The 16,754-nt window shown below is 37.5% G+C and overlaps 1 protein-coding gene across 1 annotated transcript in view; it reads right to left on the bottom strand.

Annotated features, from left to right (window-relative positions):
- Nucleotides 1-7,460: 7,460 nt before the first annotated feature.
- The window catches only part of LOC107597672 (integrin alpha-9-like), a gene marked incomplete at its 5' end in the record, with an annotated part of 31,410 nt that continues 22,116 nt past the window's right edge, over nucleotides 7,461-16,754 (bottom strand). Inside the window, 4 exons of the mRNA XM_016288837.1 lie at nucleotides 7,461-8,268; nucleotides 11,277-11,396; nucleotides 14,600-14,719; nucleotides 14,956-15,081. Of these exons, the coding sequence (XP_016144323.1) occupies nucleotides 8,170-8,268; nucleotides 11,277-11,396; nucleotides 14,600-14,719; nucleotides 14,956-15,081 (465 nt within the window). The remainder of the gene's footprint in view (nucleotides 8,269-11,276; nucleotides 11,397-14,599; nucleotides 14,720-14,955; nucleotides 15,082-16,754) is intronic.

Genomic DNA, 16,754 nt, shown 5'->3' with positions numbered 1-16,754 from the left:
GCAGACTTTCCACTTCCTCACTATCAGCCGTGTCTATGACACTGGTGGCTTCTCTTGTAGCTTGGGCATAGCTGTTTGAGAGTACTAGAACTCCAGTGCAAACCCTGTTAAGAGCCTCTACATCTTTACCTTTGGTCATGCAGACAACTTCACACAAGAGAGGCAACAAATCAATATTATGGAGCTGTACGACAGATTTAGATTCCGTGACAGGTGCAATCCATGCTTCTTCAGGGTTTGGTACATCATGCTCCACTAATAGATGAACAGCCGGCTTTGCTTAACTATCTTTGAGATGACATGGAATTTCTTCACCAGTGGAACTTTGCACTGAAGACTCAGATTCTGTTTTATCAGAATGATCTTCAGTTGATCTTTCAAGTTCTGAAATGGGCACAGCACATGGTACAGTACCAGCAGACTGGCGAGCTCCCTCCCGCAGTGGGCTAAGCAGATGTGGATGCTGCAAACCGTCAAGTCCTTCACGTAGAATGTCAAAATGTTTTAGGGCTGTTGAAACACAATCAGAGAGCAATGAGAAAGCCTCATTGCTAAGACTGATATTAGAGTAGGTATCAGAGACACAACTTGTCACCTCGGCAGCAGATCCTTCTGCTTGCTTTATCAGAACCAGAAGTCCATTACGGTAGATTGGATTGTCACTCTTACTTACATGTTTTCTCACGAGCTGGATTACCAAGCTCATATGGCCAATAAGCAAGCTTGCCTGTTTTGTGAGATACTGTGTATCTTCATCTTCATGTGCCTCAACAAACTCCATCCAGATGCTCTGGATCTCCTGAAGAGCAAGACAGACAAAGTCCTTTATGTTTATGATGCTACTACATGCGTGAAAGAGCTGCTCAATCTCCTCTGACCATCTCTGTTGCATCTCTTTTAGTTTTTCCAGAGCTTCACTTGAACGCACCTCGTCTTCCTCTAGATTTTGCACAAGTACACAAATTGCTTGATTCAGTCTCATGATGCATCCCCTTGAGTTCTCTATGCCCTCAAGACGCTAAAAGACGCTTCATCACACGCTAAAGCTGAGATGAAGCCTGCCACTTCTGAAATCTTGTCAGCATGTGCTATGAAGGATTCAGATTGAACCTGAAGTGTTTCCACATGCAACTTACCTTCATCTTGCACATCCTGGAAGATACAGCTCACGGTGTGCACCAACTGTTTCAAGGGAGTTGAAGTTGTGACAAATATGTACATTACCCGCAACTGTGTGGCCTTTACCGTAGCATTGTCAAGTTTGTGGATTTGATTCAAAAGAGAAACACGTGTGTTTGCAAGCTGTTGATCATCACAGCATTTCATTTGTTGTGACATCTCTGACCAGAGCTGAAGGACTTGCTTGGAGTGTGCAGCAACCTCAAACTGAATATCCCTGCGAGAAGTGTTTGCTACTGCCATGCTGTGGAACACTAGGTCACGAAGCAAACGTCAAAACCACCATCTTTAACACAAGCAGGATCAGAAAGCAGTCTTAGTAATTTGTTCCGTATTACGGTGTAGCGTCCACATGAACCCCTGGCACCTGGTTCACAGTTGTTCTTGAGTGTGGCTATGATGCCATTTACAGTTGAGTCCACCTGGTTTAAGATGTACTGCTTTGCACTCTGTGCCTCCTCGCTGTGTGGATGTTTGATTGCCGTGTACATGGCAGTGTGTAGCATGGAAACACATTTTTTTCAGTGTTTCTAGAGAAGCCCTCAAACACTCCTGTAGTTTGTCGTCACGCAGCTCCTGAATTCTTTCCACTACCAAGTTGTGAAGAAGCAGTATTGCCTTTGAGTATACTTGAAATGCTTTCAATAAGGATGATATGTCTGCTGCAGCTCCTACTTGTGCTGTGTGGATGTTTGATTGCCGTGTACATGGCAGTGTGTAGCATGGAAACACATTTTTTTCAGTGTTTCTAGAGAAGCCCTCAAACACTCCTGTAGTTTGTCGTCACGCAGCTCCTGAATTTTTTCCACTACCAAGTTGTGAAGAAGCAGTATTGCCTTTGAGTATACTCGAAATGCTTTCAATAAGGATGATATGTCTGCTGCAGCTCCTACTTGAGAATGACACTGCAAGAGCCAATCAGCAACCAATCAGCAACTGCAGTGATCTTCCTTACAGTCGCATCATCTTCCACTAGAAGGATCTATAGAGACCAAAATAAATGTAATCAATCATTAGGCATTTCAGTCACAGAGGCTGGTGGTAAATATTTTTCTACGAAACTCAAGATATTTGAAATTTCTAACAAGTTCAGGTTTAGGGGTAGGGTTGCAGCATGGCTTTAAATAAACTATGAATGCCATGTGAATTTTTCAGGTTTTTTCATAGAATGAAGATTGTCATCTACACCCTGTTCCTGGAGACACTCCAAGACCCTGTCCCAAATCGCACCCTAAACCCCCGCGTTCTTCCTTTGAGTCCACATTTCGTGACGTAATGGCACTTTGACTGTCGGGGAAAAGTCTGCAATGGAGCTCGGCAGAAATGCTCACCGAGGGTGCATAGCGGCCGCAAAGGTAGTGCTTGCATGCACCTTTCTGAAAGCTAAAATGACGAATGGTACACCCTACAGCCTCATGGACTTAATGGACATGTTCACATGGCGGCCATTGTAAGTCCGCCAGTACACATGAAATGTGCTATTTGAGACAGGGCCCAACACTACACCGTTTTTTTTTATATTCTTCAATCAAACACTCATAAATAAACTCATCAGCTCATTAACAGAAACTCCCAAGACCTGAAATTGATGGGTCAGATAAGGGAGATATCCAAAATCAAGTCACCATTACCAATTGGGAACTGGGCTGCACTTTTCTACTCAAAAAAAAAAAAAATCCTGGGCCTGTGCCCAGATCCTCGTTCCAAACTGGACCCGAAACTTTGCTGATCTCGAACAAGGGAACCTATGACATTAGTAGGCGGAGTTTCCACTACAGACTGGAGTTTGAAAGGACGTCTGAGTTGAAGTAAATTAACCACATTAACAACAACAATTAAATACGTCAGTACACCAGTGGTCGGCAGAAGAAACCTCCGCGCTCTCCTTTCGTGAAAGTAACAACCGATTCCGGTCACATGTTTGTGATGTAGAGGGTTCTGCTTCTTGCCATGGAAATGTGAGCTGGTTCTGAAGGAGTGCCACTCTTGGCCAAGCACCGACTCCAGCTCCGGCACCAGCCCCAGTGGAAAAACAGCAAGGGAAATCCAACCCTGCTTCTGGAGAGCTACCGTCCTGCAGACTTAAGTTCCAACCCTGCTCCAGCACATCTACCTGTAATTATCAAATAACCCTAAACACCTTGATTAGCTGGTTCAAGTATGTTTGATTGGGTTTGGGACGGAAATCTGCAGGACGGAAGCCTTCCAGGAGCAGGGCTGGAGACCTCAGCTCTAGGAACAAGGTTTGGGAACACTGATCTAGATATAACCATGAAGGCCATGTAGGCCAAAATCAGTTTCCTGGATAGTGACAGTTCTGCAGTTTTTAGCTTTAACTTCAATTAAATTAAACTGAACCAGCTAAGGGGCAGTCTTGGCCTAATGGTTAAAGAGTTGGACCTTGAGTCCTTGTTTTTGGTACCAAGCTAATGTCCCATAGTAACATTGTTGTTTTTGAACATGTACCATATTACCACCTAATTCCCCCCACTTTAGTACTTTTTCTTTAAGCAACAAAGCACTTTTGTCAATGATATATACAGCTGTTTTTGTTTTTATGAGGCAAAGTAACTTTCATGTCAGCGTTTATTTTTGTAATGTATTTATTTATATGGTTCATCTTCTACCCTGTCAGGAAAAATTCATGCAGCTGACCTTGTTGCCACAGCTGCCATGTGTTTGGATGCTTTGGCCACCGCTTTAGCTGCAGCTTCCAGCCGGGTGAATTCATCCAGTTCTGTCTCGCTCCCGCACAGTAGGATGAGGTAACACAGGTGAGTGGACAGAGGGGCCACCACCTGCTCTATTGAACCTGTTTTTATCAAGCCATCCTCCAGTATAGATGTCATTTTTCTTGCACTGTAACAGAATACGTCAATATATATGCATTCTACCTGAGCAAAATGTTACATGTTACTCTAATTTTAGCTTTTAAACCGTTGTCAGGTCAAACAATTTTAGTTCCTGACATATATGGAATAATATTAAAATGTTTGATATAAGCAGCCAGGTGAAGATCTTCTTTGCTAATTGATATATTAAAATAGACATTTACCTGGTGGTGTAGTAGCTCCATGCAAGTGCTCTGCCTGTCACACAGTAGCAGCTAATGAATAATGCAGTGCTTTTACTATGGGACAGCACTGTTTGTTTGGCTCTCAGATGTCCCATGGTAACCAAAGTAAATTATCCCAGCCTAATTACTAAGAGATATAAATACAATAAAATTAATTTACATTACAACAAAAACATTTTACAATTACAATAAAAAAAAGTTTATAATACAAGTAAAATTAAAACAATCCATTCATTGATTCAGCATTTAAAACATTTTCATTTCTGTGTTTTTTTATATTTTTAAATGTCTAAACCTTTGGGTAGATGCTACTGTAGATGCTTAGTACTTTCCTCCATTACTACAACTTGTGATAACTTTATGCAAACATTTATGTCCGTCCATCATTTTAAATAGCAATCTTATTTATAATTGAAAAAAAAAAAAACTACAATGCATTGAAATACAATACAATGAAATACAATGCATTTCCATACATTTCCAATATAAATGAACCATTCTATATAAGCTGTGATTTTTCATAAATTGACTCATCATTTGATTACATTGGCAAAGGTATAGACATTTTACACAAAACTGACCTACAATTATACCTAATATTATAGCTAACTAAAACTGAAACCATAAAAATTCAGTACTTTAAATAAAATAAACATAAAATTAACTTTTAATTTCAGCCATTTGCCAAGGCAACATTTCTCATCTCTCTCTCTCTATAGTAAAAATGAATAAATAAATCAATGCAAACCAATTCACAATATTAAGAAAAACTGTAATAGCATCTCTATGGTACTAAAACAACACTACATACAATCCAGCAGAGCCATTTTAAATATATTTATAAGAAAACTGGACACCACGTTTTAAATTCATACTCTTAAAGCATTTACTTTTTATAATGTATTGTATAATTCATTTGGTCACATACTAAAAAAAAAAAAAGCAGACATTATACACCGCAATGTAGTGTAAACATTACACTGGTATTACACTAGAGGGCATCAGTGCAACAAGAAACACCTCACTGCACTAAATATTTGGGTGGCACCGGAGACGAAACATCTGTTTGTGATTTTTAATTTTAAAAAAGCAGTTTCAGTACATAAATATACAGCTTGAGCTTGTACAACAAACATATTTCTCAATACATCTATAAAACATCAGTGACAGTAGTTTATTCTAAAATGCTCAAAATAGGTGATAATGGCAACAACACTTACAGTTAGGTTACACACTTGCAAAGTCAAGTATGTGTCTCTCTGAAACACACCTATGCAAGAACCTGGTGTCGGGCCGGACATGAAATGCAGACGTGGTTTTGCCATGCCAGTGGTGATTATTGATCAAATAATACAAGATCTTTTTTGGAGAATCTTCCAGCGATCATCTAATATCCAATTGTAAAGCTACTGATCAGTTGGTTAACATCAAAGAAATGGTTTCTTTCAAATGAACCCTCTAAAATGAGAGGAAAATGCGAAAAACAAGCAACCAAGTTCACTGAATAAAACCGCTCCATGTAAAGTCTGACAGCGAACAGCTCATGTTGGGGCTCTGAGTGAAGTCCAAAATGTTGACTTAAAACAAGCTGTTCCCATAAGCTCCACAGTAGGAGTTTGTGCCCAGTGATGAAGTACTGCACATTCCCACCTATTTTTAGGCCATTACACACTGCAGGTCCTGCACGGTGAAAACCTGGACCTATGCAGTCTGAACTTCAAAAAAACTTGTCATAGGACTTTTTAAAGGGATAGTTCAACCAAAAATGAAAATACTGATTTCATTTTCCTGACTATTTTAACGATGTCCTTACTATGTTTCTGTGACTTGATCTTTACCCTTGCTGTCTATGGAGGGTCAGAGAGCTCTCGTATTTCATCAAAAATATCTTAATTTGTGTTCTGAAGATGAACGAAGGTCTTACAGGTTTTGAACGACATGAGGGTGAATTTTAATTTTTGGGTGAACTATCTCTTTAAAAAGCAGGAGACACTAAATGTTGTCACATTTGCTGTAGAATAATAATTATAAACATGCTGTAGGAATTTTTGGGAGAATATATGGCAGATTAAAGTGTTTTTATGCTTACTTGGAATGTGTCCCTTGCATAACGTCTAAAATGTATATCTTGAGATCTTAGACAGCCAGAGGTCAACCAATTAGGAAGTTTCTGAGTGAAACCAGGAGAATTTGTAGGGTGGGATTTGATTTCATCCATTAGGAATTGATTAGATTGGACTTCTGGTTCGAGGGGCAATGGAGTAAGTCGCGTCTGCTGATGCTCCTGCAGTGCTTAACTATATTCCAATCTTGTCGTCTATTTATTTTCACCACCCAGTTTATGCGTGTTGGGTATCTTATTTCGAGCCAAAATAAGTGAATTTCGCACTGAAATATGAAGAATAAATCCGGTAAAGCTGCTAATGCGTGGTCGTCTCATCAGCGGCCTGCTGTTTTTGCTGCACCCCCGCGACTCCTCGGTCCTCAGATAGCCCAGACACGCAAACGGAGACGTCAGCCGACAATGCAGCTCTTAAATCTGAACTTTTAATGGCACTACGCAAGTAATTGATTAGATTGTGAACAGCTTCTAATTTACAGGTGGTTGGAAAGGAATACAAAAAAAGTCAGTAAAAGTTCATATATTTTGTGAAAGATTAAGAAGACAGAGTCTTTTCTTTTGGAATAACATGCATCTTTCAGTGGGGTCAAAATCCAGTGCAGTACAAATAATGCTCTAAGCTGTGAATTTCACATATACTAAATAAAACATGTTTAATCTGAGAACGTATATGGTTTTCTCTTTCTGTTTTAACTGGCCTGAAATGAAATGAAAACTGTCTGAAAATGTACTCATCCACAGGCCATCCAAGATGTAGATGAGATTGTGTCTTTATGGGAAAAGATGCTCTGCAGTGAATGGGTGCCGTCATAATGAGAGTCCAAACAGCTGATAAAAACATCACAATAATCCACAAGTAATCCACAACACTTTAGTCTTGAGAAGTGAAAAGCTGCATTTGTAAATTAAAAAAATTAATCAAGGCATTTTAACTTTTAATGGAGTGGTGTGGATTATTGTGATGTTTTTATCAGCTGTTTGGACTCTCATTCTGACGGCACCCATTCACTGCAGAGGATCCATTGGTGAGCAAGTGATGGAATGCTTCATTTCTCCAAATCTGTTCTGATGAAGAAACAAACTCATCTACATCTTGGATGGCCTGAGGATGAGTGCATTTTCAGCAAACATTCATTTTGAGGTGAACTACTCTTTTAACAACTCGAGCAATAACAACTTTGGTTTGCATCTCCTCTTTCATTTGTTCATGCAACATTTAACTCGTGAGTCGTTCGAATGAAGGACACAAACTTCTGCTTTGCATTCTTTGTAAGTTAACATCTTGAGGGGACAAAGAGGTACAATCCATCTTCAAGGTTCATCTGAAAACTGATGTGCACCAGAACACTGTGAAGGAATAACATCAACTCTTTGGCGTGTGTCAGTCATCAGTGCTTTAAAAACAACTCTTGAAGCTCTCTTCTATACAGTATGGAATACATTTTATAAAAAATAGATTTTTGCTTTTCAACAGCGCCCTGAGGGTTGTAATTGTCTGCTAGTATTGACACGATATCCACATTCGTTCCAGGAAGTCTCTCTTTCCGTCTCTTCAGACCCCCTGGCAAGAGGCCTGTCCCATTGGGATCAGTGGAGTTCCACTGCGAGTCTCTTCTGGCAGGCCACACGGTCACCTCCAACATCAGCTAGATCACCATCAACGACAAACAAAAAGTGTCAAACCTCCGAAAAATCTGGAGAATATTCTTTTCTTCCACATATGGAAGGCTGGAGGGTCTGGGTCTTTGGAGAGAGCCGGGGGAATTAGATTTTCTGAACCCAATCCAAGCTCTCATTGGCTCTTCTGGACCCAATCCCAGCTTTCATCGCTGTCCTTCCTGTTCTTTTCGGCCTCTATGATCTCCCTGTAATGCCTCCTGAAGAATCCCATCTGCAAAACACAAAAATAATTGCTGCGTGTCGACATAGAGGGTGGGACAGTGGACAAATGACACAATTATATTCCTTTTTCCAATCACACGTTACCTTGCTGTTGAACTGTTTTCAACATTGTTAATAGAATGATTTCTGAAGGATCATGTGACACTAAAGATTGGAGTAATGATGCTGAAAATTCAGCTTTGATCACAGGAATAAATTACATTTTAAAATCTATTACAAACAGTTATTTTAAATTGCAATAACATTTAACAATGTTTACGTTTTTTTTGATCAAATAAATGCAGCCTTGATGAGCAGAAGAGACTTCTTTGACTGGCAGATCAGATACACCCAACCTAATGCAATCCTGCTATCAGACATATGGCCATTAAACCATCTATTTAATCAAATTAAAAAGAGTATATGAAAATACCACCCATTTTTGGGGCCTTGACCCAAAACAAGTTAAGGTTTCATTATGAAATCCCTCATGACTGATGATATTTAAACTGTAAGAGGAATGCTTTATTATATACAAGTATCCAAAAATATTTATACATCCTCTAACTTCACATTACTAAAGTTATTAGGTGTAATTGATGTCTGGATTGAATGTCTGAATATGTTCAAATACGAATGAAATTTGAGCTACAGCGAAGGAGAATTAATGCAAAAATATTTTAGTTTGCCACACACACAAGTTTATCATACGACTTGAGAACATCTGGAACATATATTGAATATGGTGCTTTTCATTGTATTGAAAACACTGGCTCGGAGCTTCTTTAGTGTTTCCCAGAAGAAAGAGCAAGTAAATGATGTCATTTTTGGGTGAACTATCCCTTTGTGAAGTTGGAGCCAATGGACAGGGTGGGAGTCAGATAACTAGTGGGATGGGCGACACCGATAGTGCTACTGTAAAGAAGAATATGCTGTTCCTCTTCCTGTGACTCAACAGGTTTGTCTTAGTTTGAATGCGGTTTATTGATTCAGACCCCGGCTCTCTCCAGGCATTTCCTGACGCTGGAGTAGCTGGACATGTCCAGCTCTTGTTGAGGAAGTTTATTTTGGCAGATTTGGGATTTGGGGGGATAAGTATCCCTACACCAACATTCCAGGATTTGCTCTAGTATTCCCGCTGGAAAGTAATGGAGTGGAAAGGAAAAGAAGGACTTGTTTGAGAAGCCTTGAAATCCGTTCGGTTCACTTTTATGTGTACGTGTAGATTATTGTCGGCGTTGTGTTTGTTACCTTACGAAAGCTCTCTATTGACCCCTCAGGCCAAGAAAAACAACAGTAGTGTGTGAATGAGGGACATGTGACTCGAGACAAGTCCAGTTGAGGGAATATCTTTCAAAACTGAACTACCATCAGAGAGCACTAATTCAAATCTGCATCATTTCATTGTTTCTTTTTATGTTCATGCACTAATGTACTGTAAAAACTGTTTACTTCAAAAACAATTCATCCGCATCCATCTTACTCTGCCTTTTTTTTGGCAGAGGATATTAAAAGCAGCCCGATGCTAATTTAGCTGTAACGGGACGCTGCACACGAGCAGGTGGTTCTGCTCTTTCAAGACGGGTCACATTCTCCGCTCACACTGACTTTGCTGAGCTGAATTGCTGTCAGGCATGATGTGATTTGAACTCGGTCTCATGAGAAAAGACAAGCGAACAGCCTCATCTGGAAGTCTGAGGACGGATATCTAGTAGAAAGTCTGATGTATATTTGCATGGTTCAATATTCTCTGTTGGTTCTGGAATAATGTTTCTATCAAGCAATCATCCTTAAATATGACCCTAATCCTAAAATCAGTGAGAAATGACAAGTTGATTATGTTGTTTAAACTCATGATCTCAATCCTCAAGGCATTAGGGATGATCTGAAAAGTGTGTGGTGCACATTAAAAACCTTTTCAGCCAAGCTCATGAATAGTATGGCAGTTAGTGGGCAGTAATAGTATAACAATATACATGTTTTCATATCATGTGATATTGATGTTTAAACATTTTTAAATATGTCATTAATGCGGAAGGAAATGCTTTCCACATGTTTGTTAGAACTTTGTTTACAGCTAAACTCTACAGAGAAGCTACCTTTTAATTGTAATTTTTTTCACCAATTCTGTCTGTCTATCTATCGATCTGGATTCTGTAATTTGTGATTTAAAACAAATTTATCGTCTGAAATAAATTCATTTTTAATTTTTCAAAAAAATGTACATTTACAAATATAATTAACTGAAAATATATCAGTAAGTTCACAGCACACCATTGCATTTTTTTTGTCAAATATATATATTTTAATTGTTTACATTTTTAATTTAAATTGTGAAAAAATGGATATAAAATATCTTAGAATAATTATTATTATTTTAAGGGTTATCATATAACAAAGTAATAATAATGATAATGACAAAGTGCAAGGATTTAATAGTAGTGGTAGTAATAATACTAATCATTATTATTATTATTCATATTATTACCATTTCTACTACTATGACTTTGTTGATTATGTAAATTGAAGAAATGTTGACAGAAATATCTTAATATTTTATAGTAAAATGTACTTTTATGTTATTATATAATATATAACACACATATATAACATATAAATATATTATTACTTTGAAAAGTAAATCTTATAAAATAGTTCTATCACGAATGTCGAAAATTACTCCAAAATTAATTCTTGATATTGTGGATTTTATTTCTTTTTTGATAAACATCCATAGTGCTTCTGCTTGGTCTTAAAGTCATTGTTTTACAGTATGTGGACGGCTCCTATTTTTTCATTGTACAGTGACCGGAACTCTCAAAATATAATGATTAGTTCCCAAAAAGTGTGGGTGGTGACATTTTTAAACGTATTATAATGGTCGCTGCACTCTTGCCAACCCTAAATCTAGGCTTATAAGAATGTTGTTTAAGCCCCTAAATCCAGAGCAAACCCGGACGCTGCTCCAGAACCAACAAGGATGTTGACTGAGAAACATGTGTCTGTCTGAAGCGCTACCTTCCAGAGCAGCACCGCCAGCAGCAGGAAGATGAGGATTCCCACCAGGAGGCTGATGGCGATGATCCATCCCACCACGTAACCCCTGGGCTCCTGACTGTGAAGGGCCTCAAACACCAGCTGCAGGACAACACAGAGAGAGTGAACATACGCACACGAACCAGACGGGACACGACATTCAGCATAAACTCACCGACTTAAATAAACATATTACAGATCGTCATTTCTCAGCGGGACCCAAGATCAGACTTTACAGACTGTATGAATCACCGTGTCATTTCCTGAATTTTATAACGTCTGTGCTGAGTCTACAGTATATTGGGTGTTGACTCGATCCAAAGGAAATGAGATTTCATTCTTCAAGTCAACAAATCAATCAAACACAGGTCTGTGAAGGTTTTCATTAATCCAGATCATCACAGAATGCCAGGAGGAGTTCATTTGTTTACTGGACTGGACGTCATTATGTGAAGTCTGTTTTAACCATGGATGACCATTGCCTCTGGATAACATACATACACATAGTTTCATGCACAATATGTGTTATATGGCATACGTGCTCGCTGACCCTTAAATGTGGAAGAATTTCACCTCTGAAACCGTAATGTACTGCCACAAAAACACAGCAAACAGTTCCCTCAATGGATCTGGATGGAAATGTCGCATGAAAAGCTAGCAGAAAATCCCAGTCCCAGTCTGGCTTCAGCTTCTGGCCACAGTTTCACTTCTTGAACGTGAGGCTCGACGGAAAAAACACATTCAATCAAAATCACGAATGAGAGATAATATCTTCTTTGAAACAGTAATGAGATACAAATAAGACTTGATGAAGTTTAGAAGAGACCTGAAACTGCTCAGTTGACAAAATACCAGTGTTATTTTAGTATTATTTACTATTATAATATTTGATAAGATGTTTATTTTTTTTTATACTTTTGTCATTTTCGTTAGTATTTAACATTTCTATTTAGGAATTCTTTAACATTTCTATTAGCTTTATTTTGATCAGTTTTAGAACTTAAACCTCAGCTTATTTTATTTCAGATAGATAACAAGTTGTCTTACTTTTTCTTTTTAATATTCACATTTTATTTCAGCTTCATTTCACTTAACAAAATTTACTTTTGCTAGTTTTAGTTTGAGTTTCAAATAAGAAAATGCAATATATTAACTTGAGCAATGAAATCTCAAAAATCTCAATTATGAATTGAAATATTTTTCATCAAATTCTATTAATATCAAATGATCTCAGTTCTATATTCTGTCATTTTTAATAGTTTTGGGGGTTCTATTTATTTAGCTTTAATTTATTTTTAACTCTTTCCCCGCCAGCATTTTTGAAAAAGGTTGCCAGCCACCGCCAGAGATTTTGATGATTTTCACAAAAATGTCATGGCCTCCAGTATATTTTGCTGTATGAATATTTGAATTTGCAATACACCAAAATAAATATCCGAGCCTCTACTTTTAAACAAATCCAATTTATTCTAGCTTACAGCATTCTTTTTTAATCAACACTTGAATATAGGTAGGTTTCATAAAAACTGCATAATTTTGAGCAAAATAAATTTTTTATCTAAAACTACATCTGGATAATATTCAGTACGATTATCAAAGCTTAAATCCAGTAAATCGCTTCCATTAATACCTCCAAAGCTTGCACAGACATATATACCACTTCCTGGATCAACCATTTTACTATTACATTATGCAGTTTTCATTTATATGTTGTCTATTGCTGATCGCATTATTTTTCATATGCATCTGTTTACATAAGAGATCGCTCGTTTCTCCGTCTTGTTCATGTGTGTTTTTGTTCGGGAGGTTTTGTCCTTTTTCAGAAGATGTGTAATAACGCCCCCGAGTGTATAACAGTGAAAACACGAAAAGCCGTAAAAACGCGTCTTTGGCGGGGAAGCGTTTTCTTCTAAAAGACCAGATAACTCGTCGATGGCGGGGAAAGAGTTAATGGTTTTAGTTTTAGTAATTTTAGTACTTAATCCTAAACCTATTTTATTTCAGTTAGTTGCCAAGGCAAAATCTTTTGACTTTTAATTGTTTTAGTTAAAAAATAAAAACAATGCAAGATACTAACATCAGCAATGAAAACTATAAAAGAGCTGTAATATCTTCCTCTGCGTGCTGTCTTTGGGATAAACATTTCTCTATGATCAAACTTATTTGTATTCAATGGAAACTAAAGTGTAAGATATAAATATTGCACTAAATATATCTCGAGCATTTGTTGAGTTCAGCTGACTAAACTAATGATACAGCAGCATATAAAGGTTTAATGCTCACAGTTGGTCTGTCAATTCCAATTAGTTCAAGTTGCTGTGAACATGATGGAAACGATACAGTTGAAACACGCTACAAGACTGTGCGGTATTAATGCTTAAATGTGGGCAATGCCTTTTGTAAATGAGAGTTGCGTGTCCAGTGTTTGCCCCAGGGAGCGTCGTGTGTGACTTAATAACGGATTGCTTTGGGACCGATGCATTTCCTAAGTGCTGAGGGCAGAAGGGGGCGCAGACACTTTTAACAGCCCTATTAGGAATTGGCCTCTATGAGATATACCCAGTATATATTAAGCTTATTTCGGTTTAAGTAATTTTAGTACATAATTTCAATTTTTTTTATATAATTTTAAAGTTTAAATTTGTAAAATTTATTTAAAAAATGTATTTACAAATTAAATGTGAAATGTATTGAAATGATTTAAAATGTATTTAAAGTTTATTAGTTTTTAAAATTGTGATTAGGTTTATCATTTAAAGGGGTGGTTCACTGGGTTTTTTCTAGGCTTGATTGTGTTTATGGGGTGCATCTAACATGTGTTAACGCTTCGTTTAAAAAAAAAAAACACATTATTTTTCACATAGTTTACCTTTATTCTACACCGCTCTGTCTCTTCTCTGAGAAACGCGCTGATCTTTTCCTATTTTTATGAAGCCCCTCCCTCAGAAATAGGCGAAGGGCTCTGATTGGTTAGCTAGCCCAGTATGTTGTGATTGGCTAAACCCCCTCTAGTGCGTGTCTAAACTTCCCGTCCCTCACCTCAGCAGCATGTGCTCTGCTTGTATTGTAAACAATGGCATCGTTAATATCGCTTATCAGTTTGAGCCCGACTGAGATGCAGAGGATATTAGTGAAGAGAATCATGCAGAACCTGTGCAAGCACAGCTCTTAAAGGGATAGTTCACCCAAAAATGAAAATTTGATGTTTATCTGCTTTCTACAACACTTAAAAGTCTTAATCACACACTCTGAAGACTTGCATTGACACTTCAATAACTTTGTACTTCATTACAGCAATAACTCACCCTCTGTAGTATTTCAGTGTTCAGTAGCATTTGCACATCTATACTCGTGGCTTCTTCTTTAGCCTGAGAGCTCAGACTGCAGGAAATAGTAAGACACGCTCTGCCAGGCCGGTCACAGTCCTGTTGACACAGGATACCAGAATAAGATTCACCCCTTCAGCACAAAAACTCCTGTTTTATGGGGCACTAAATGCTGTGATCCACTGCACTAATGTACATGCATTGACAAAAATGCCAGGCAAACAACATTAAATATGCAAATATGGCTTATTTCCAAGTGCTAAATGCATTTTAATGCCATTTTCACACATTGTGCTTTTTCCTCTGAACTATGAACAATAAGTGCTTTGTCATACCAGAACTTTTCTGCCTGATTTGGTGAAGAAAGCAAAAATGGTGTGGAAGATGCTCTCCTTGTCCTGAGGGATTGTGCAGGGTTTGGGGTTCCTGTGCCACGTGCAGTTCCCTCGACCTTCAGATACCTGCAGACAAACAGAAAACAAGAAAATGAGTGAATCTCACAGCTTTCTCAGCTAAATATCACCTGATTCCATCACAGACTTGTTTACTGCACTTACAACAACATTAGTACATTAGTATCTGACTAACAAACTGAATGATTAATACACATTTCAATGAGCATTATTTTAGTGTTATTGAGATACTATAGTTTTTATCTTTATATTTTCAGTTTTCATTTTAATTCCAATTAAAGTTTTATGAATTTTGTTGTCTTTATTTATTTTTTAAATATGTCTATATAGTTTTCATATTATTTATTTTGGTTTTATTTTTAGTTATTTTAGTACATCAAGCTAAACTAAATCAAAATGAGAATGTTGCCTTGGTAACTAGCTGTAAATATTTTTTATGGGTTTTAATTTCAGTTTTAATTTATTATAATAACCCTGATTTCAATCGTAATTATACTGATCAGTTTTAAGAACTAAAATTATTACTCAATCCTTATCAGTATTCTTTATTTTATCACAACAACTTAAGAAGTTGGCAATGATTAACAATCACATGGTTTGATACAGAGTGTATAATGTAAGTAAATGTGAGTAAATGTTGAAAATAAGTGTTATTTTGTGTGTGCGTGTGTGCTAAAAGTTATCCTGCTACAGCTGCTTTATAACAGAATTTTGGATTTGCCTCATTGTTGAAGTTTGCATCATTAATTTGACTTTTCTGTTTAATACTGTCAAGCTGCTTTGAAACAGTCTGTATCGTATAAAGTGCTATAAAAATAAAGGTGACTTGACTTGACTAATAGTTAGTTGCAATATTTAGTGAATTCAAATGAAAAAAGTTTACTGTATTAATATAAATATTGTTTTTAAACTGGCTTACTCAAATATTTGAGTTGCCTTAACTTTTTCTTAAAGTTATTCAAATCTACTTAAATGTTTTTCCTTACAAAGTTCATAATCAATACTTTTGATTATGACTCAATATGACTAGGGTTGCAAAAAGGTGGAAAATTTCCAATACATTTTGGAAATATTCCAGAAATTTTGGAAACATTTCAGGATTTTTTTGAATATTCCAGGGATTTTTGGAAAGTTTCCGAAAATTTACCGGAAATTTTCCACCCCTTTGCAACCCTAAATATGACTTAATGCCTCATTTTTTAAGTGTAAAAATGTTTCACTAAAAACATTAAGTACATGATGACTGGAAGCTGATGTGCTGAGATGCTCACAGACATTATCATTTATCCAGTGAGCTCAGACCTGCTGAGCATTTCAGATAACGAAAGGAAGTTCTTTCCCAGCGGGAGTTGGGAAGCATTTCTCTGACAGCATGCCCCATCTGGAGTGATTTAATGTCCCGCTGCCCCTTCCTCCCATCTGCCCCGGGGAACACTTCACCTCTTCCTTTAACCAGCATCCTTTCCAGTCAGACCTCCATAGAGGAAAGCATCTGAAGACCTCACATTGTCTTCTCTCATGTCAAAGGAAGGATCTCTGCCTGTTTCACGCAGGATTTTACAAGCACACTAGTCAAAGTCATTTATGGGCTGATTTCACTACAGTACTGTTTTAAAACCTAGCGACTTGCCTCCCTACACTCTAAAAATGCTGGGTTAAATATAACCCAGTGCTGGGTAAAATAGGGACAAACCCAGCAATTGGGTTGTTTTGACCCAGCG

Source organism: Sinocyclocheilus grahami, unplaced genomic scaffold (assembly GCF_001515645.1).
Source record: "Sinocyclocheilus grahami isolate Dianchi unplaced genomic scaffold, SAMN03320097.WGS_v1.1 scaffold234.1, whole genome shotgun sequence".
Classification (NCBI taxonomy): domain Eukaryota; kingdom Metazoa; phylum Chordata; class Actinopteri; order Cypriniformes; family Cyprinidae; genus Sinocyclocheilus; species Sinocyclocheilus grahami.
This window is presented reverse-complemented; position numbering and strand designations above follow the sequence as displayed.